The sequence below is a fragment of the Zeus faber genome, assembly GCF_960531495.2.
Source record: "Zeus faber genome assembly, chromosome: 10".
Lineage (NCBI taxonomy): Eukaryota > Metazoa > Chordata > Actinopteri > Zeiformes > Zeidae > Zeus > Zeus faber.
The window spans coordinates 24958692-24980877 of record NC_137199.1 but is presented as its reverse complement, the minus strand read 5'-3'; the positions used below and the strand labels follow the sequence as shown (position 1 = coordinate 24980877).

At 46.6% G+C, this 22186-nt stretch overlaps 1 protein-coding gene across 1 annotated transcript in view; it reads left to right on the top strand.

Annotated features, from left to right (window-relative positions):
- The window catches only part of drp2 (dystrophin related protein 2), a gene marked incomplete at its 3' end in the record, with an annotated part of 68351 nt that extends 48673 nt beyond the window's left edge, over positions 1-19678 (top strand). Inside the window, exons 14-23 of the mRNA XM_080007930.1 lie at positions 55-221; positions 489-600; positions 2183-2319; positions 4950-5015; positions 12506-12571; positions 14728-14874; positions 16519-16771; positions 18271-18388; positions 19439-19468; positions 19584-19678. Coding sequence (XP_079864056.1) covers positions 55-221; positions 489-600; positions 2183-2319; positions 4950-5015; positions 12506-12571; positions 14728-14874; positions 16519-16771; positions 18271-18388; positions 19439-19468; positions 19584-19678 — 1191 coding nt within the window. The remainder of the gene's footprint in view (positions 1-54; positions 222-488; positions 601-2182; positions 2320-4949; positions 5016-12505; positions 12572-14727; positions 14875-16518; positions 16772-18270; positions 18389-19438; positions 19469-19583) is intronic.
- Positions 19679-22186: the final 2508 nt, after the last annotated feature.

Here is a 22186-nt window from a genome sequence, read left to right as displayed (position 1 = left end):
ATACCGTACCTGCCAGCTCTACATTTAATTTGTTCACATTTTCCTCTCCCTCAGGCTCCGGGGAAGCCTGCCATCGAGGTGTCCCACTTCCTGGAGTGGATGAGCTTGGAGCCCCAGTCCATGGTTTGGCTGCCAGTCCTCCACCGAGTGGCAGCGGCGGAGTCGGCAAAGCACCAGGCCAAGTGCTACGTCTGCAAGCAGTGTCCCATCAAGGGCTTCAGGTTGGCCTTCAAATACAATACATTCATATCCAGAATAAATAAATAAATATATATATATATATATATATATATATATATATATATATATATATATATATATATATATATATATATATATACTGTATATATACGTATATATATATACTGTATATATATGTATACTGTATATATATATATACATATACACACTCCTACACACATTCACATACACACATACCAAAACGTACACAAGCATCAGTCTACCTCTTGGTTGTATTGTCGTGACAGGTATCGCAGTTTGAAGCAGTTCAATGTGGACATCTGCCAGACATGTTTCCTAACAGGACGCACAACCAAGGGAAAGAAGCTGCACTACCCCATCATGGAATACTACACACCAGTAAGACTCTGCTGCACCAAAAGTAACAAATTCTGAATACCCAGCGGTGGGTGTCATAAAAAAACATGTATGTATACGCTTCTACCACAGGGAGAGGGAGTGAATCCACAATGTTGAAAAGGGGTTTTTCCTATTAAACTACTGTATTTCCTCAACTGTATTAACCTCAACTGCAGAAGGTACCAGGCCTTTATTGGAAGCAGGCTTATATTAGAGGCAGGCTTTTATATCTAATTCCCTCTGTTTAATAAGTATATTTGATCATATTTTAGAAATCATTTTAAATCAAACTTCCATCTGAATGCCATGCTATGCATACACATGTACACATGTGAGAGCACAAGTAGCTACCCTAAAAGTCGCACTTGTGGTGGTAGCCGATGGTGGAATTACAGTTTTCCGAGTTCGCCTTGAATGCACCACTTCCGGCTTGGAGTGCTGGAGAGCGGGAGCGCTCAGAGCATTTGCCCCAAGAAGCAATCTGCCATGCGGCAGTAGGAAACTGAGTAAAATAAATACATTTACAATAAAAACACACTGCGTTTTTACAGCGCTGCAGCTCTGATCAGTTTTTCCCCCTGGTCTTCATTTGAGGTAGGCTTTTATTTGTTTGTGTAGACCACGCCCACAGCTTTTCTTAGAGGCCTGTTTTTTATTTGACTACCGGTTTATATTTGAGGATATATGGTATATGGATAACCTGTAAGCTATGCACTAATCGCTAAATAGTATTTCGGGATTTAACAGCCAGCAGTAGAATCCCACATTCCGAGCCCTCTGCGACACCCATACATGGCTGTATGCCTCCTGTAAGACCTCAGTGCAGAGCAACCACGCACACAATAGCCAAGTCTTTAAGAGTTCTAATTCCAATAGAGTGCTGGAGCTGTTCGGCAGCGATCTGCGGGGACCTCTGCGCACTGAGACGGTGCCAGTATTCCGCTCTAATCAATGCTGAGCTGTGAGATATGGCAAAGGGCCATCAGGACAATGATTTTTTTCTACTAGGCAGTATTTTAGAATTATGGTTTAAGTGGAGCTCGCTGGAGTTTTTCACGATGGCCAGGCAGGCTGGTGCCTATAACTCTCCACTGGATGGAGAAGGAAGAGAGAGGCTGGTGTTGGGGTGGTGGATGGGGAGGAGCGGGAGGGGGGGCGTGGTATGGAAAAAATACAGACGGAGAAAATAGGAACTGGTGGAGATAACATGGAGCAGGAGGAGAGAGAGAGAGAGAGAGATATGAAAAAAGCAACAAAAAAAATATATAGTGAAGATTGAAAAGAAGAGAGAGAGGTGGCGGGGAGAGAAACTGATATAGCCAACTGCCAGGGAAAGGAACCTGTGAAGGCAAAGGCAGTGTGAGGTGGCCGAGCGGTCTGGTGGACTGGCTCCGGGGGCCCCGAGCGCAAATTTCGGATGAAGTCGTCTGGGAGAAATTTTTTTTTTTTGTTTGCCACATTTGAAAGAATTCTTAAGTGGTGCAATTTTTCTTTCTGCCCCTTCCTCTTCTTCGCCCTCACTAAATCACCCCTTCCCCTGCATCCCCAAAACCTCCACCCGACCGACTTGATCACACTGCAGACCACCTCTGGGGAAAAAATGCGGGATTTTGCCAAGACTCTGAAGAATAAGTTTAGGTCGAAGCAGTACTTCAGCAAGCACCCGCAAAGAGGTTACCTACCGGTGCAATCTGTGCTGGAAGCTGAGAGCTCTGAGACGTGAGTCACACACACACACACACACACACACACACGCACACGCACGCACACCACTTGAAGGCATCTAAAGTCTCTCCAGACGTAAAGTAACAGCGGTAGCGTTCGTGCCCTGCCACTCCTCGCTAGACTTCCTTTTTTAAGAGTGAACCCAAGCGACGGTTCCCTATTCAAAACCGAGCATAATGGCGTTCATTTGTTTTGAATCGCCGTCAGACTGAATCTATGCACACGGACAAGTCTCTCCCAAAGCTAAAAAAAAAAATGTAAAAAAAGAGAGAGCCAAGACTCTAATCTGTGATGTCGTCATGAGACATAGCTCGGGGCTAAGACAGTACTCAGGGTCATTTACCGAGATTTTGGCACTCCACTTGGTCATGTTTTTAGTCAAGCAGTGTTCCATGAATTCATATTTCCTCATACAAAAAACAGAAGTTTTATGCATTTAATGTAAGGTGTCTAAATGTACAGTACGTACAGATTAAATAATCGTAATAATCTCTAACAATTTCTATCAGCATGATCCAATTTTCAAGAAGAAGCTGGCCCGGGGTCAGGGGTGGTGTAGTAATCTGGCATACCGGGCATTTCCCCGGTGGCGCGGCGCACCTTGGGGCCGATATGAAATAAAAGATAAATGAAAATAATAATCGTTGAATTTGTGCGAGAATTTTAGGTCGTGAACAAAAACTATTTGGACCTATTATGGTCCCAACATTAGCAGAATTGTGCACGCGCATCGCCTCCCCCCCCCTGTGTGGATTGGGTGTGTGTGTGTGTGTGTGTGTGTGTGTGTGTCTTCTCTCTGTGAGTGATTGTGGGTGGGTGTGTGTGTGGTGGGGGGGGGGGCTGTCGGAAGGCTGACTGATCAGTCATCCAATCTGTCTTTTTGCTTTTTGGTGTCACTTTTCCAGACAGCGTTTCTACTTTCTGCACCAGAACTAAGCGAGCACTCGAGATGATGGTCTCCGATCCAAACGGCATGCGCTATGCACGCCCCCGCCATGGGCTGCAAGAGGGAATTACTGAGAGATGTCCCGAAACACACAGGGGGATGCTCCAAAATAATATGTTAATGCTTTTAGATCCAGGCCTCAACCTGCGTGCTCATGTGTAAAACCCAGTGTCCAGGAGCCACCCCCCACAAAAATGAATTTATAAAATGTCCACTTATCGTTGCTTTACGCGCAACGGCAATACGACTCCAGTTCGGTCACTGAAGTCGGTAAACTCCATGGTTGGACAGAGACAATGGACACGGTACAGTAAGTCTCTCCGTGAAACCCGGTGCGTCCTTCACCGAGGCGGGCCGAGATCTCCAGGGCGGACGCGTCCGGGTCCGACGACCCGTTCAGCGGACCGATCTGCTCCGTCGCGCCGCACACACGCACACGCGCGCGCACGCACACACACACACACACGCACACACATAAACACACCCACACGCATCTGCATGCTTTATCAAAAAGCATGTGCTATACTTTTGTCTTGAGAGAATTGAAGATTATATACTTATAATATTTTCCTTGCCATATTGTCTTTTTCTGACTGATTGAAGGTCATTTGAAGTTCCTCAGTTAGAATTCTAACTGTTCTAACTCCCCCCGGGTAAAAATTGCCAGGGCCAATTTTTTTTGGTCCCAGTTCTGCCTCGCCCGCCGCAGAGCTGTTCAGAATAATCGTCTTCAGCATCTGGATTATTTCTTAAATTTCGGTGCGGTGGTCGACATTTGCTTGACATTTGCAATTGCAATGTAATTGAATGTGTTCGGTGAATTTGGTGCATATAAGGTTTGAAAGTGCACAAAAAAACAGTATTTTACAAAAGTGCAGTGTCAGGACCGCCGCTCCCTGCGTACTGATTGTTGTACATGTGGACTGATTGCACCTTTACATCTCAGCGCTGGGTTCTGTTTTTTTGTCCGATTTTTTTTTCCCCTAACACCTCGGCGTCCACCAACGCGCTCCGGCAGCCTCAAAATTTGCCGGCGCACGGGTCTGCGACGTCGCCACGCCCATGTTTTTGCTGTGAGCACTTCAGTGGTCGAAACCTGAAAAAATCTCCTCGCCCTCTCACCCTGTTTTAATTGATCAAAAACAAGGATGTTGTTTTGCTGTCTTCCGCTTGGTTGATCCTGCATCCGTGGTCTCTGAGGAACCGAGATAACGACGCGGCAGTCGATACTGTGAAAGTGGATTACTCGTTAGTAAATGGCTGAATGCCCCGTCCAGATGAAAGGAAGGAGAGAGAAAAAAGAAAAAGTTCTTGTGGTCCGCTTGTATTTGAAGAAAGCTCTGCCTCCGGGGTGACAGCCGTCCATTATCAGTGTAATGGCTCGGAGCTACGTCCGCCGCTGACATCACAGATTACAATCTTGACGCCCGTCAAATTTCATGGGTGAGCCTTTCATCTTCCCTCGCCCTCAATCTGAACCCGGCCGCCTTAATGTCAGCGGAGTAGCGCGTGGAAAACGACCACGTCACGTCCAGGCGTCTAAACGGCGGGCGTCGAAAAACAAATCTGGACCGGTGCGGGCGGCGGAGGGAGGAAACGTGCAGTAGCCATGTTTTTAGTATTCTGAACTGCTGGAGAAACCGTGATAGCATTTTCAACGTGCTCTCATCTTTTTCAGGCCGTGCACCTCGCCCAAGCTGCCACATGCGGACACACACAGCAGGATCGAACACTACGCCAGCAGGTATGTTATATACACCGTACACACAGTATACTGTATGTTTATATAGATATATATATACTGTATCTCCTGTATATACAATATGCACTAAAGTTCAAACCCACCCACCCTCACCATCAACCTCCTCTCTTCTCCGTTTCCCCCCGTCCACCTTAGCCTTCACCACACACTGATTGAAGTATTGATTCGGCCTCTTTCCGTGCAGAGCTCTGGCCTTAACTGCATGGTAACCCCCCCCCTTCTTTATTTATGCATTTTCCCGGCCCCCTCTGTTTTTCGCCTTCAGAGCTTAGACACACACACACACACACACACACACACACACACACACACACACACACACACACACACACAGTGGAGTATAGGATCATTGTGTGTGCGGGGTCTTCAGGGTCCACTATATCCAGTTGGCAGCCACTTGCCCACAGGTCGCCTGGGAGCCGTCAGCCCAGCTCAGTGTTTGCCTGACAGGTTTGAAATGTGTGTCGCCCGCCCCCCCCACACACCCCGACCGACAACACTTTCAAGGAGAGTTTGTGCATGTGTTTGTGGTCGTACACGGAATGGACAAAACAATGGAAACACCTTGTGAAACATTAATGCAGAAAAAACGACTGACCCTAGAACAGAACGGCTTCGGAGCGGCCGGCTAGTCCTCCCTTGGATCACTAGTGAACAATGCCCTAGAGTGCGTGTCCATTCTTCTGGTCTCGGCGGGGACGAAGGAGGAGGAAGTCTCTTTCAGTCATTCTCAAAGGCCCCGTTTACACCTGCCATTTGATTATAATTAGATTCAACTAATACAGTCAGTCAGTACGGAGTACACGTACTGAGGCAACGGAATGCGTTTCTCTGGATTTTACCATCCTAGTAACTGAGGTATCTAGAAGCTGTGGGCTGCCACGTAGCATAACATGCGTCTTGGGTGATCCAATCAGAATGGGAGACAGCTCTGTTTACACCTGGTATTAGAATGCGTCTCCACCTGTGTCTCGAGTGATCGGATCTCACTTCCCCACTCTAAATGCAAAAAAAAACTGGAAGTTTTTTTGTGTAAATACTTTAGGCCTACTTGTGAATAACAAATCCTGCACTTCTGTAACGGGGAGACTTTCCCGACCAGACTTTAATGCAACGTCGTTGGAGTGCGACGCAGAGGACGTCAATTGAGTAGGCGGTCCTTCAATGTGGCCCAGGACACATTCACATTCACACTGCTAAAAAAAACGTGGCCCAGACCACCTCCCAATGTGGCCTGAGCGATCGGATCTCAAACCGCATTGAGGATGCATTTGGGTGCGTTTACACAGGGCATTAGTGATCGGATCTTGTGATCGGATCGCCAAAGGCGCATGTTAATGCCAGGTGTAAACGGGGTCAGAGTGGGGTTTTTTGTGTCCTTTGAAGGGGTACATCTTTTAATTTTTAGAAATGTTATAATATAACATTTTTATTCAATATATACATATATAATTATCTCCTTTTAGACACTGAATACATTGTTTTTATATTTTGCATTTTGAAATGCACTACAATTATTTCTTATACATTTCCCTTGATTTGTGTTTATTTTTCCACATGTAGAAGTGTGAAAAAGGCCTAATAACAAATTATTTTTTTGGGACATACGTGAGGGGGTCAACTGTTTATTTTCTCTCATATAAGGGGTCCTTGGTTGAAAAAGGTTTGAGAACCCATGGCTTACTTTGCACCCTAGCAACTGAACATTCCTATAAACGTTCATTGATGTTCAGATCAGGTGTTGGGGGGACAGTAGGCTCTTGGATTCTTTTAGTGGTCTCTACAGGGGTATTATAAACCTTAGAATATGGGAACTTGATGATGGAACAATGTATCACAAGGTCTTGTAAAATCGCCTTATAGTCCTTTTTTTAATGGCAGCCCTGCCATAAATGTTATACCCTGTGAAGCTCACAGAGTCTTTTGTTGAGACTAGGTCCCAGAGGTGCTGATTCAATTCTGTGGTCATTTTTGAGGTTGTGCTTTTATGGCATTTATTTGTTATGCTTTTAAGTGTCCGTCTATCACTTTCTGTGAGCTGAGCCTCTTTGCTGATGCAGTTTGTTCAAACTTCCACACATGCTGTCATGATTTTTAAGACTTTTCCTCTTGACACATTAAATAAGTCAGCAGTTTTGGAGGCTGGCTATTTTGGCTCTTTGTATCCCTGTTAATTAGCTCCTGTTGCGATGTCTCTTATCAAGGCGCTAATTATACTGTACGTCCTGTCTTATAACTGAAACATCCTGCTAATTTGGAGGCAGATATTTGAGTCACCTTTGCAGATGCATAATTGTGATTTAATTACTTTGAAGATAAACTCCTTTTTCATGTGGTGTTTCTGTTATTTTTTCCACACCCTGTGTGTGTGTGTCTGTGTGTGTGTGTGTGTGTGTGTGTGCGCGGGCACATGCGCGCGCTTGTCTGTGTGTCTGTCTGTGTGTTTGCAAACACATGTGTGTGTGTGCATATTGCGTGTTTTCAAGGGGCTGCTGTGCGGTTCCACCCTGAAGCTTCCCCTGCCGCACACAGCAACAATGAGAGCAAGCACAACTGTCCTATATTCCCTAAGCTCTTCCTCCTTTCTCTCTTTGCCTTTTTCCTGTCCTTTGCTTTCATTTTTTCATTTTCTTTTATTGTTGCATGCCTATGACTAGGTCGTTAAGCAAATTGGTCGATAAGCGAGGACCCGCGCCCTTATCGCTATTTCAGTCTTAGAGATTGCGAACGCTAGTGTAGTGAATACTGACCGACTTTGGGAAAGAGACTGAGACCCAGAAAGGATGATGTGCGATGAGATGCTACCAACAATACGACAATACCCTACAATACCGACTGGTCGGAGTGCTGGTTGCAAGTCCGAACGGTCGTTAAACAGGTAGGTCGTTGTGGCAGTCTCTTCCCACAGGTGAGGGTTTAGGGAGGGAGACGGAGTACTTTTTGCTGTGGTGTTCCGACATGGTGAGAGTTTCATTATTCAGAGCAACAAGAAGCTCGCAGGCCAGAAGTATAAATAATAATACTAATAATATTAATAATAATGATGATGGTGGTTTCGGGCGCAGGAGGAATGCCGTTCCACTCTGGCTCCTGGTCGGTTGACGTGCCCGTGCGCCGATCCCCTCTGCAAGACAGACAAACATTAAGAAAACTCCCTGCCTCAATAAGCCAATCAGCACCGCACGGGTGCGTCCCCTTATGCGACATGCAGAGGCAGTAAGCAGTCCATGAGTCTCTGAAAGGGGGCTGGGGCACGGAAGAACCCGAACAAAAGTGTGCGAAAGTGGTACAAGCCAAACGGAGTGGAGTGGATGATTTTTCCTTGGACTCCTGAGACAATGGAATCTGCCAGTAGCCCTTGGTTAAATCCAGTGTCGTGAAAAAACGAGCCGTACCTAACCCGTCGAGAAGTTCATCGACCTGGGGCATCAGATAGGCGTCGAACTTTGACACCGCATTCAGCCTTCCGTAGTCTACGCAGAACCGATCTGACCCATCAGGCTTACCCACCAGCACGATGGAACTAGACCAGTCACTCGTGGACTCCTCTATTATGCCCATGTCCAGCATGGCCTAATTCCACCTGCACATTCTTGCATTTATGTTCGGGCAGGCGATACGGCCGAGAGCGCAACTTCACCCCTGGGGTCAGCTCCATATGATGGTGTATGAAGGACGTGAGGCCTGGCAGGGAGGAGTAAACAAGAGCGAAGCAACGCTGAAGTGCAACGCTGAAGTCTTTTAAGAGGTTAAAGTGATAAATCTGTGTCGCCCCCTGCCTGTCATACCGTTCGATGTCAAAATCAACCTCGCCAACCCGCCGTGTGACCACAAAAGGCCCCTGCCGCTTCGCGAGCAATTTAGAGCTGGGCTTAGGGAGCAACACTAACACCTTGTTTCCCAGTCCAAATTGTCAGAGTTGAGCCCCCCCGTCGTATAAGAGGTGTGATAACGGCCGAATCAGCGCGTGTAAGTTTGCTCTCAGGTCCATAGCATACTGTATTTAATTTTACTGGTGCTAGGACCTTCCTCCCAGTTTTCGTAAGTTAGGTCTAGCACCCCCTGGGATCCTCTGCCAAAGAGGAGTTCAAAGCGAGAAAATCCTGTGGAGGCCTGGGGAACACCCGCACCGCGAACAACAGGGGGTCCAAACACTTGTCCCAATTACAGCTATCGTTGTGAAAAAACTTACGTACCATGTTCTTCAGCGTCTCCTTGAACCGCTCCACCAGGCCGTCTGTCAGGGGATGGTAAACGCTGGTCGGAATTGAGCGTACGCCCAGTAACTCATTAAGTTCCTGAAGTGTACGTGACATAAAGGTAGTGCCTTGGTCGGTCAGGATTTCCTTCAGAATCCCGACTCTGGAGATTACCTTAAACAGCGCCTGCGCCACACTTTTGGCCATAATACTGCGCAATGGCACCGCCTCGGAGTATCGGGTTGCATAATCCACTAGGACTAACACATAACGATACCTGCGGGCACTGTGGTCTAACGGCCCGATGAGGTCCATACCGAGTCTTTTGTACGGGACCTCAACTAGGGCTCTTTGCTCTTTGCATAGCCGGAGGCACACCATTTACGCACAAATGCCGAGCCAATAGAAGCTGGCCATTATCGGCTGTCATGTTTTATCGTGACCGAGGTGACTGGCCATCGGCTTATGGCGAGCCACCTGGAAGAACATTTCCCAGCGGCTCTTCAGCACCAACAATTAGATTATCTCCACTCCTGTCTGTGTTACAGCTCACTCCATATAACCTGTCCCTAATCACCGAAAAATACGGGTGAGTGTGCACGGCATCTGGGCGCATCGATACGCCATCGATTTTAACTACCCGCCCAAAGGCCCCGCGTTGTCTCGCGACTGCTCCAGCAGAAAATCGTCAATAGGGAAGGTCCCAGCCGCCCCCGCACCCGTCACACCCGCCGACAACTCCTCCGCGTCACCGCGCGCCACGCAACACACACATCTTCTCACCAACCGTGAATGCACTCCCCCAGCCTCTCTCATCAACGTGTCAAACCCTGGCGAATTGGTGCCCAAAATCAGGGAGTGAAACGGGCGGGAAGTAACCGCAGCCTGTACCCTATGCTTTTTTCCCTTGTAACAAATTTCGAGCCGGACCATCGGATGCGTTTGAATATCCCCATGCACAACGAACCACCACCTATGACGCCTCCACCAAACCCCCGGGTCGAACCAGGCATTTCTGGATTATCGTCTGCAAACAGCCAGTGTCCAGCAAAGCCTGATGTTTCCCCCCTTGTAGCCTTACTGGTACTTACCGGCCCTTTCCTGACCAGAGGAGGGGTCCGGCGGTCTGGCGAACTGGGCCACCTGACCCGGCGAAGCCCTATAAATCTATACTAGCTCCACTAGTTAGTAAACGATGGCACATTTGTGCTTTTAGTAAGTTTTACTGTATGGTAATGAATGAGCATTGCCATTTGCAGATTTTGAAGGGAGCCGAAATAAAAAAAAAAATTCTACTTTTACTCCAGCATGATCTGAGCGCTGGCTTAATTGGAGTAGACAGTCTTTATTATGTCCTGGTCACGTTTATTTTTTTAATCTGTACCGTGGCATAATGCGAAATTGACTGCAAAGCACAATCCTTTAGTTCCCTTCACATTTTCTTTCTTTAATTATTTCCTCCTTTTTGTCTTTCTTTTTTTTACTCGCTCACCGACAGTCCTTCCGTCCTCTCTCACCTGTCAGCCAGAAATCCCCTCTTTTTCATTTCCGCTACATGTCATCATTACTGTTCTCTTTGAAAGCTGACGGAAAAATCAAGATGATATCAAAAGACTGAGATCAGCGGGTCATTGTATGAAGTTTCCCCTTCAGGATGATATATTCATAATCTAGAAACGAGAGGGAGTGCATGAAAGGGAGAGAGGGACAGAGAGTGCGTGTGTTTGATGGTGTGTGTGTGCTCCTTTGTCATGATGGCCATTGTGTGTTTATCCAAGGGAATTTATATTTTACAGATCTATCTATCTATCTATCTATCTGATCTCGGCACCAGTGAATCTCATCCTTTCATCATCAGGGGGGATTTACATCCAAATTAAATCTTTTCTGTCTCTCCTCTTTTTTTTTTCTCTTCTCTCTCTCTTTTTCCTTGTTCTGTCACATCCATTTCCACAGGACGCACGCACACACACACACACACACACACACACACACACACACACACACACAAAAACAAGCATCCCTTTGCTTTCAGCTGACACCCACTCCCATTTACTTTCCATTTGTCTCTGACTGAGACAGTGGGTTTCAATAAACGGCTGGCCCAGAAAATTAGGAAAAGCGGGGTTAAGAGGCCACGCTGCCGTAAGAAGCTATGCTCTGATCGTCCATTCACTGTGTTCTGGTCTCAGCGGAGGTGGATGGGGACGGAGCGGCAGAGCGGTGGGGGCTGTAATTTTGGTCTCCCTGACAACTACTACATCACATCACACACTATCTCCCCCTCCATCCCTCCCTTCCCTCTTTTCATCCTTCACTTCATCAGCTGATGAGATTCTGCAGAGGACGCTGTGGTATGTTAGACATGGGCTGATGCGTAGTTATGTCGGGTGGGGACAGAGGGTGGTGCGGTGGAGATAGCTATGTGTGCGTGTTTTTCAGGACCTTGATGGAATTGCGGAATGTATGGGTTAATTAGAATTTGGTAAATGTTTTATTAATTTTTCAGGAAATAATGTTGGAGTAAGTCTTGCATTATGTTTTGCAACCCACCTCAGCCACCACCACCTCCTCCATACCTCAGTAGCACAAGTTCCCACAGCAGTCTGTGTAGGGGCTGTCCCTGAGGTGACAGACACAAGTCTGGGCTGAGCTCCGAAGTGTTTACAAATTGTCCCGACATCCTGAGGGCATAACCCTTTTTTTCGGTAGGGATGCATAATGATGGGAGAAAAATGTTTTCTTTTCAAACCATTTGTTAACTCAGGATGCCGGAACAGTTCAGTGCAACACAACCATCCAGTCCGTCCAAACTAAGTGAGTCGCTCTCCTTGGTCCTTTCAGCACCATGGACAGCTACAAAGGCCGTATCAACTGCAGGCTTTGTTCCGGATGTAAACTTGGTCCCATCAGCATGCAGCGCATACAATGTTCTAAATGTCTACATAATTGAATCTGATTCTCTCTTGTTAAACATTAAAATGTTTGTGAACAGCTTGTTGTTTATTTGCTATCCATAAAACAAAACAATCTGTGTGTTGTCTCTTTCCCACAGTCTATAATATCATTAATGTGTTTTGCTCCTTTGCCGCAGGATGTACCCTTACTCATGCTGGTGTGTGTGCGTGCGTGTGTGTGTGTGTGTTTGTGTGTGTGTGTGTGTGTGTGTGTGTGTGTGTGTGTGTGTGTGTGTGTGTGTGTGTGTGTGTGTGTGCGTGCGCGCTTGCGCGTGTGTGTCTGTGTGTGCGTGCGTGCTTGGGTGCTTGTGTGTAGATTGGCAGAAATGGAGAGCCAGAATTGTTCATTCTTCACAGACAGCCTGTCTCCTGATGAAAGCTTGTGAGTACATTACTACCCCAACACACCCTCTTTAAAGCAACACTCCATCGCTGAATGTGTAGGTGTGTGCTACCCAGTCTTTGGGTGTTATTATTTATAGATAATTGAATATAATTGTCTTGTATTTTCAAAAACAGTGAATAAAGTCAAACATGAAGGCAAAGAAAGAACAAATTTGTTTTTTGGGGGGTATGCATTTGAAACATAGATATTTTTTTCCCTTGTGGGTGTTTGTGTTTGGGAATGCATGCATTTGTGTGTTCAGGAGGGATTAGGCAATCACATTATTAACCCACACACGCACACACACGCTATAATTGAGAATGATGTGTGTGTGTGTGTGTGTGTGTGTGTGTGTGTGTGTGTGTTTATGTGAATTTCTATAAGGCTCAAGACGGCTGATTGGCATTACAGTGGTAGAACGGCAAAGGGGATGAAGTGTTATGGAGCTTTCATGTGAATGTGAAAATGAAGGAGGCGAGCCCTGATGCAGGAACAGAAAGGGCTGATTGGAGGAAGGGTTGGGGGGGGCTCGGGGGGGGATTACTGAGTTTTACTTAGTGTTTGTCCACATCTCTCTCTATTCTACAAGCAAAACACACACACACACACACACACACACACACACACATGTATGTGTGTGTGTGTGTGTGTGTGCGTGTGTGTGGGTGTGTGTGGTAACATAACATCCACACAATCTATGCAGGAAATTAACAGGTTTTCATCAGTATAATGTTGTATTCACTCCGCCCTCCTAGCGTTGATATCTGTGCCGCTCAAGCTCAAGCTTTTGTTGCCTCAGTCGCCTTGTCCTTGTTTTCACCGGGGTGGAGCTTTGTTGGAGGAAAAAATGTGTGTGTGTGTGTGTGTGTGTGTGTGTGTGTGTGTGTGTGTGTGTGTGTGTGTGTGTGTGTGTGTGCGTGGGCGTGGGCATGGCTTCTTACACAAGTGTGTATGGGAGAGTGTGTGCGTGTGCGTGGGTGTGTATGCATTTCTAACATGCATCTAACATGCACAGTGTTGCTGTGTTGTTCATTGCTATTGTACGTTGTACCCTGTTGTGTTGGGTTCTACTGCCTGCTGTCTGTCTGTCTCTCCGCCTGTGAGTCTCTTATTGCTGTATAGCTTTGCACATGCTACGTGCATGCCATACATGTATGTGCTTCCATGGCGTGCACGGCCCCCGTTAAGGCGCTCTGTTGCCCATCTGCTTTATTCCCCCTTCTCCGTCCTTTTGTGTCATTGCTTTTTCTTTTTTCTTTTTTTTTTCCCAGAGTTCCCTTTAGCTGGTAATTTGCAATTCATGAACAGTAGAAAATCTTTCATCTCCAGGTAATTAAATTTACCTGGACATCCCAGCCTACGGAAGTTTGTAATGTGAGTAATGCTTTTAGTGCTGGGGATTCGGTGCCAGAGGTTTGCTGTAACATATGGCACGTGGAACAAAGTGGGGGCTGGCGGTTCCTAATCCTGTCTCCCTTATCATGGTGTGTCAGTTTGCATTACACTGCAAATCTTACAGCTAACATCAGCGTGCTGGAGAATCAAGTGGATTGTGGGGAATGTGCTGTCCATTTATTCCATTTATTCCAACTATAAACCAGTAATTGATTATCATGCTTCCATCGCTGAACTTCTACTGTATTCAGCGCTTTTGGAGCAAAACGTAAACATTTGGTTGTAAATAACACAATTCTCTCAGTAGGAGGCTCATTATGTGCACTACACAGATATATTACGCTAAACTCAAAGGCATGTGCTGTTCTTTGTTGCATTTCTCTGATAAATTTATGTGATATGGAGCACAGCTAACATTGAATCGCTCAAAGGCACTTCAGCAGTGCAGTAAAGAACTCCTGGCAGTCCTGATTCTAGGTAACAGCATTGTGTTCAGGTGAACTCTGTCCCTGCCCTCTTCAATACAAAGCTTTTCCATCCAATCTTGTCACAGTATTTTCCAGTCCCAACGTGTCCTCCTTCATGCTTCCTTTTCTTGTTTGCAACTATGTTTTTTTTTGTTTTTAGTTTTTTTGCCTATGCTGCCCTGTCCTGTCGCTTTGAGTCCGTCCTGCTGTCGCCATCCCGGGCTTTGCTCTGTGCTGCTGGTGGCTGTGTGCTGGAGGCTCAGTGTGCTGTCTCCTGTGTGGGGGACTCAGGGATGAAGATCAGTACCTCCTGCGTCACTCCAGCCCTGCTCTGGACCACGACTCGCCCTGCGGACAGTACCTGCTGCTCACCCACCTGGAGTACCAGGACAAGGAGCAGCTCCAGCACACCCTGGCCCGCCTGGAGAACGAGAACAGGTCAGTGGCTGGGCCAGAACTTTCTCAGGTCTCACTCCGTGGAAGTAGCCCAGCGATGGTGTCGGTGATTGGGAGTAGTGCGGATGCTGTATTGGTACTTTTACTCAAGTAAAAGGTCTAAGTACTTCTTCCACCACTGGGGATTGAGGATATTGTGTACTGTCAATTTATTCCAATGGATGTTAGGCTTGTAGGTTATATGCCATATATCTGTGTATAACCCATTGTCTCAACCCACTCAGTTGATGTACTGTATGTGTGTGTATATTTTTCTAGATTGCTCTTAAGGCAATGTCCTCTTGACTTTTAGACCTTTGATTGTACAAATGTTGGTATATATAGATTTCCATTCTTAAAAAAACCCCACTTTGTAATGCTTATAGGACCCTATGAAAAAGCATTGCTGTACATGGGAGAAATGCTTCGTTCATCCTTAAAAGAATACATCCAAGGAAAACACAAGAATGTTATTATGGATATTTGGTGCATTGGTGAAATACAGCAAGGCAAACTATTTCGGAGATGTGATCTAAGAGCTTCAGACTATTTTCTCCATTCGCCCAAATGAGAGGAGTTCTTTTTTTTACATCCTGTCCCCTTAATTTAATACCAGAGGCATTTTTATTTGTATGATTCATACCAATTATCTGCTCTTGTCTTCCATTTGCCCCTGACCTTTTCATACACACAGATAAAGAGAGAACGCAAGCGCACACACATGCACCCCTCGGGTGTCTGGAACCTTGACCCAATTCATTTCTTTCTACAATTGTATCTCTCCCGTTATGATGCCACTGAGTGCTCTGATGTCTTTATTTATTACTTTATTTTTAATTTTTTTTATTTTATGACTGGAGAGTCATTTACTCTGCTGACACACACACCTGAACCATACTGGCAATACCCATAAATCATAGGGTGTTAATATAGTTGGGACTTTGACACAGTTTGTGCAGTTTTGACCATGTGGTTAAAATAATTTGAAAAAAAAAACTTTCAAAAAAAATATTAATTGTTGTTTGTGTCTTAGTATTTCACCCATGTGTATTGCTCAAGCTGCATTGTTGCAGATATTACTGATGATACACCAGGTGAACGCAAGCATGACTGTGTACACAGGGGGCTCAAAAACACCAATGTATTGCGTAAACTGTCCTATCAGTAATTTGGGGCTAAATGATTGGAGCAGGAATTTCAACCTTTTTAACGCACGTTTTTCATGATCAGAATCTGAATATTTTTATTGGACCAAGTACATTTTTATGTGCAAGGAATTTGTCTTGGTAATAATAGGTGCATTGTAGTGCAGACAGCCAAGCTGCATGGAAAAATAATGATTAACAAAATGTGCTCTATGCATCAGATAAAGAGAAAGTACGAATAAAGGCGGGGGAGGGGCTCCGTGGCTGGGTATAATTAGACTATGAATATAATTGGATATTTCTATACGTGATAAATGATGATAATAATAATAACTATACAACAGTATGCACACGGGTAACACCGGATAGGTTAGTATAGCTTATTACAGTGTTATTACAGTGTATTGCAATGTTAATTACACAGTTATTGCACAGGCTTTGTCGTGTGTCTGTGCTGCAGCTGCCTTCCTCTCCATCTTTCCTCTCCTCCGCCCCCACCCAGGGTGCTGCAGGGGGAGTATCGGCGGCTCAAGTGGAAGCACGAGGAGGCGACGTCGCTCCCCATGCTGACGGAGTCGGGCGAGGGGGGTCCGGAGTCGCCGGTGGCGGGCGGGCCGCACGACGAGGAGCTGCTGGCGGAGGCCCGCGTCCTGCGGCAGCACAAGACGCGGCTGGAGACGCGCATGCAGATCCTGGAGGACCACAACAAGCAGCTGGAGTCCCAGCTCCACCGGCTCAGGGAGCTACTGCTACAGGTGCAAATCCTGATCTGTTTGTGTGTTAGAAATGTAGCTTGGTAAAACTCAAATGTCGGAGAAACTGAGTACACTTAAGTACAGATTGATGAAAAATGGAGTTAAGTACAGTAATTACTTCCCATCGTGTTAAACAGTAAAATAAGCCGTTTACACTTTATTTTTCATCAGAGCTTGGAAAATGAACTCGTTATGTTGTCAATTCCACATTCATTTGGTGATTTTTTGGCTCTTTTGTACAGTTAGAAGAATATACTTATTTACTTGTCTTTATTTATTGTTGACATATTTTGCTGCTAGATTGTCCCCTTCTGCCCCGTTCTCCCCCTCGCTGCTTCAGCGGCTCAATCCCCCCTCCCCCTCTCCTGGGGAACAAAGAGTAATCTCCATCAATCTAATCTAGATTAAGAAGGAGCCGTCGAGATGTCAAGACAATCGGAGCAGAGAGAGCGTTTAGCATGTAAGTGGCGGTTAAGCCTCGCAGAGAGAGCCAGAGACAGGCCCATATCGTAATGAAGAGGATTAAAAGTTGGATTCAAACTGCAGAACTAGAGGAATGGCGTGATGGAAAAAAAAAAAGAGAGAGAGAGAGAGAGAGAGAGAGAGAGAGAGAGACATGCGACTTGGTGTTACTTGGTTTCATGTGTAGGAAAGGGAAAACTGGGAGCATCAAGAGTAGAGGCACAAATTTCCGATGCATGTGACAATGGAGGGGGGCTGGGAAAAAATGATGGCAAGGTACTTTTATAGGTTTAAAGACTTTGAGAGTTAAAGAGAAATAGAGTGTGGTGGAGTGAGGATAATTTATTGGAAGGAGACAGCAGAGCAGAATTGAAAACTTTATTAGAATTCAAGGTGTCTTTGTACACGGCGGTAGATTGGACTTTCTTATCGTCTCCTCGTCCATAAGGCCACCCGCCGCCACAAAATTAATCATGGACGGAAGTGCTCGTTTTTTCTGTGCGAAGCTGAGTGGAATATGGGGAATAGGGGGCGATTTGTAATCTCGGGATTAACGTTGCCATTTCCATTACTTCAGGAAAGTGTCGTGAAATCGAATCCACCTTTTTGGCGAAAGAAGGTTTGGAGTGAGGGCGGAGGCAGCGTGTCGGATGTTTGCGACGCTGCTCAAGAGTCAAACGAAGCCCGAGCGGGGTGGGTGGCGTTCGAGAAGGAACCGCCGCGGAATCGCGTGACGCGCTCTGGACGCCTGGCTGCCCCTTTATCCGTCAGGGTCTCGTCTCCGACACTTCCTCCGGCCCTCCACGTCGTCACTTCTCCGTCCTCTCTTGTCTGTTTGTTAAAACCCATAAACGCCATTCTGACGGGTTGCGTGTGAAAAGCCATTGGAGGGAGAGGGGCTCCCGGCCAGGTCAGCACATTCCTTCCCACCTCCAAGGCGGCGATGACTCCCGCCCCGCTCGCCGGGGTCTGAAATGAGCGGTGAACATGAGCAATTCCCATCAAATAACGGTCGGTCTTTCCCACCCCCTCGACAGCCCAAAGACGATTCGGAGGCCAACGGGTCGGAGCCGTCGACCCTGTCGTCCCCCATGTCCAGGGGCGACCGGCACGGGGAGCCAGCCAGCAGAGAGACCACCGACACCGAGGCGGCAGGTCAGCCCCCCAGAATGCGCCCGCCCGCTGGGTGTATGTCATCAGACCCAAACCGGACCAAACAGTTCGATATGAAAAGGAGGAAGAGCCCATGAATAATGTGAAGCCCTTCTTTAAAAACACGCCTGATGCAGCTGGCCTTTAGGCTGTGGAGTTTGTCTCCATGAGTCATTCCATGAGCTGGTCTTTCTATTTTCACAATTTTGAATTAAAGACAGGGTTAGACAGGGTTTGACATTTCATAATTTAATATACTTCAGGCACAAAAGCATTATTTTTATCATCCATTAGACATGACTTGTGATGGGGTGGGGGGGTTCATCCTAAAATTACCGTCACACAAAAAAAATATTAAAAAGAGTTCAATCCATGAGCTACTAATTAGCAACAAATAAAAAATAAATAACATGTTTGTTTGTTTTTATTTTAGAATTACAATTAATTCAAATTTATTTTAAAAGTCCAAGAAAAACTCGTCATCTCTATTTTTCTCTGTTATCAGTGAGGGGGTGGAGAGGTTGTGCACGACCCCATCAAACAAAAAACATGAAATTATCAGTAATAAATAATATCATAATTGACCCGAGTCACATCCTCTTTATGATGTCACTCAGAGCGAGAGTTGATTCGTTTTTTGAGTAAAGATAAGTTGTTGTGATGGGGGGGAGCAAAACTGAGGGACACAAATAAATGATCATTCATATATATATATATATTCTTTTTTTTTTTTTTTTTTATCAAAAATAATGTTTTTAATGTTAATGCTGTGTGGATGTTGGTGACAAAACATCTTTTATACTGTAACATTTGTGATTCAATCTCCATGACACTATATACGGACATGAAAACAAAGTAGTCTTTTGAAAAAATTATACAAAAAAAACCCACAATTAGTATTCCCTTTAAACAACATTTTCTCATATAGTATGTTAACAATGAACTTTAAATTTACATATTTTTTTTTTAGCTTGGCAAACATATCGGCAGATTATTATGTTTTATGAACTTCCTTAACCCTTTCATGTGTTATGCTTCATGTTGTGTGTTCAGTCAAATTATCCGCTGCTTTCCACACCATAGGTAAAAGATTCTGAAATTCTTAAACTCAAATAAAAACAATAAGCAATGACAACATATTGTATGTATATATGTGTGTGTGTGTGTGTGTGTGTGCGTGTGCGTGTGTGCGCGCCAGGAGACAACGTGGAGCAGGAGCATGACACGGTGCTGCAGCTGCAGGAGGTCATCGAGCAGCTGAGGAACGTCTTCCCTTCAGAACCCGGTGCGTAGCGCGCGCCTCCTCCTCCCAGCGGCGTCTCCGTCTCTTCACCTCCGTCAGCCGAAGGAGGAGCAAGAGATGGACAAAAAACATGTAGCGCTGCCGATTCGCAAGCGAGGGACCGGCCGGGAGGATTCAATGGCGGCGGGGGAAAGGGAGCCGAGTCAAAGAGAGAGCCAGAGAGGGAGGGCGGCGCCGGGAGGGGGGTCCCTCGCCGTGGTTTTGGGCAGCAGTGGACGCAATTCTTGGCGAATTTCCTGATTTTATTTAAAAAAAAAATTTTCCCCCTTTGCTCTTCTTCTGCCTTTTCTTCTCAGGCACGACATCGCTCAACTAACACTGCTCGGGCCTCGGGGTGGCTGCGTGGCGCCGCAGCGAAGCCCGGCGTTGGAGGTGTCCACCGCAGACAGCCGGGCTCCAGGAAAACCCGGAGCTCAGCGTACTGGAACTCTGCACTAAAAAGCCTTCATCACGTGAACAACCAAGGCTAATGCCCACGTCCGTTCGGCGCGGCATGTCCGGCCAAAGGGAAACGAGCATCGGCAGCCGTTCAGGGAGAAAACTAGACAGAGGATTAAAAAAAAAAAAAAGCAAATGGGAAAAGAAATTGTGCTCAGCCAAGACACTGTGCTTACCAGCATCTGTGTAGTCGTCTCGAGGTGCGAAGCTTTATATCAGTTCACAGCACAAATGAAACCTTCCGTGACAAGGACTTTGAAAAAAAATGTAAAAATGCAAAAAAAAAAAAAAAGAGTGAGAAGGATTTGCCCCTTGTTCTGTCAGGATTCCAGTAGACTTCAGTGTCTGTGTTTTTCGCTTTTGGAAAATGATATCATACCTTTTTTTTTTTCTTGCTATTTAAAGAGCGAGTGAGGAGCTTACTGGACATTCACCACCGTCCGGGGCTGACTGACTTAAGACACAACAAGCTTATGTACTCCGTTTGGACCGACGCGTCATCGGTCAGACCCATGATTTACTTAAGACGGCCACAGTGCCCGCTAGCACAGCAACACACACACACACACACACACACACACACACACACACACACACACACACACACACACACACACACACACACACACACTAAATGGGACCGTCCTTACACCCTAATAAAACAAACACACACACACTCACCGACTCACCCTCTTCCAAATAACTCAGAAAATGATCCGCGTCATGGATCGTGTGACTCCGCGCCTCGCGGGGCTTCATGAGCGTCGTCTCGATTTGGAGCCAATTTGCATTGATGCATCAGCGGCGTTTATTGGGATATCGTGCGCAGATAAATGTTGGCGTCTGGTTCCAGCTGTTCACCTGCTGGGTCCCCAAATAGGAAGAGCCCCGGGACCCCCCCCCACCCACCCAGCCCCCAGCCCTCCACACCAGCCCAACCCCACCCCACCCCCACCAGACTAATTCCCACCGCGACAATGGGCTGTCTCGTCATCGTAATGTGGCCCTGCACTGGTTTCCTCCCTAATCTCAGATTGGAAATGAACAGCAGCTAATCTGCCCCTAAATAACACCACTGCTTGTGAACGCCTCACTTTCCCCTTTTCCTGATTAATGCTTGTGTAATTGCTTTTGGATTTAGCGGGAGCGCTTACAATGGGTTTGCCCTCCATCCTACGAAGGTCACGCCACACACACACACACACACACACACACACTATTCTAGACAACACACGGTCTACGAAAGCCTTAAGTACAGTCAGAATCTATATGGACCAACAGATGCTGTTTTTATTCTGCTTTGAAACCTAATAGTATGCAATGGGGGTTGGCTCGTTGTGAGTCTGTCTCCTTTTCGGTAAAAGCAAATTAGAGCACATAAACACACGCACGCACACACACACACACACACACCCCCCGAATGCACATTGTCACTACTGTGTTTTTTTTTTTTTCCCCCCGCAGAAGGATATTTGGAAGAATGTGTGCATTTACGTGTGTGTCCCTCCGGGTAAACATTGAGTCGTCTTCATGGGTCCACGCTCCGCGGTTCTAATTCGCCGAAGAAGGGAAAGCGGCAGGAGAGCGCGGGACCTTTGGCGCGAGGTCAAACCGGGCTCCCGGTCAGCGAGGCGATGCCGCCGGAAGCGAGGGAAGATCTGAGAGACAAGAGAACCGATGTGAAGGAGAGGTTGCGTTTCGCACTGCTAAGCTGGTGGGCGGGGGGGCGGGGGGGTCCACTTTGACGTGCCTGCCACGGCCCATCTCAGGCGCAGATGGCGGGACGGGAGGTCGCCTGAAACAACGGATCCACGGCTCGATGTGGGACCCTCAGGCGCCGCCCGAGGTGGAGGAGGATGGGGCTGTTAGGAAGTCATTTTAACCCTTTAAAAATATATATTAATTAATAAATAAAAAAGAACACACTGTGACTTCGCGGCCGGCCCTCGGACACGAGGTTGACGTCCGAGCCTGCATTTGCTACGGGTCCCCCCCCCCCAGGAGTAGAGCGTTCACATTCGACATCATCCTCCCCGGCGCTCGCCGGCCGTTAGTTTCGA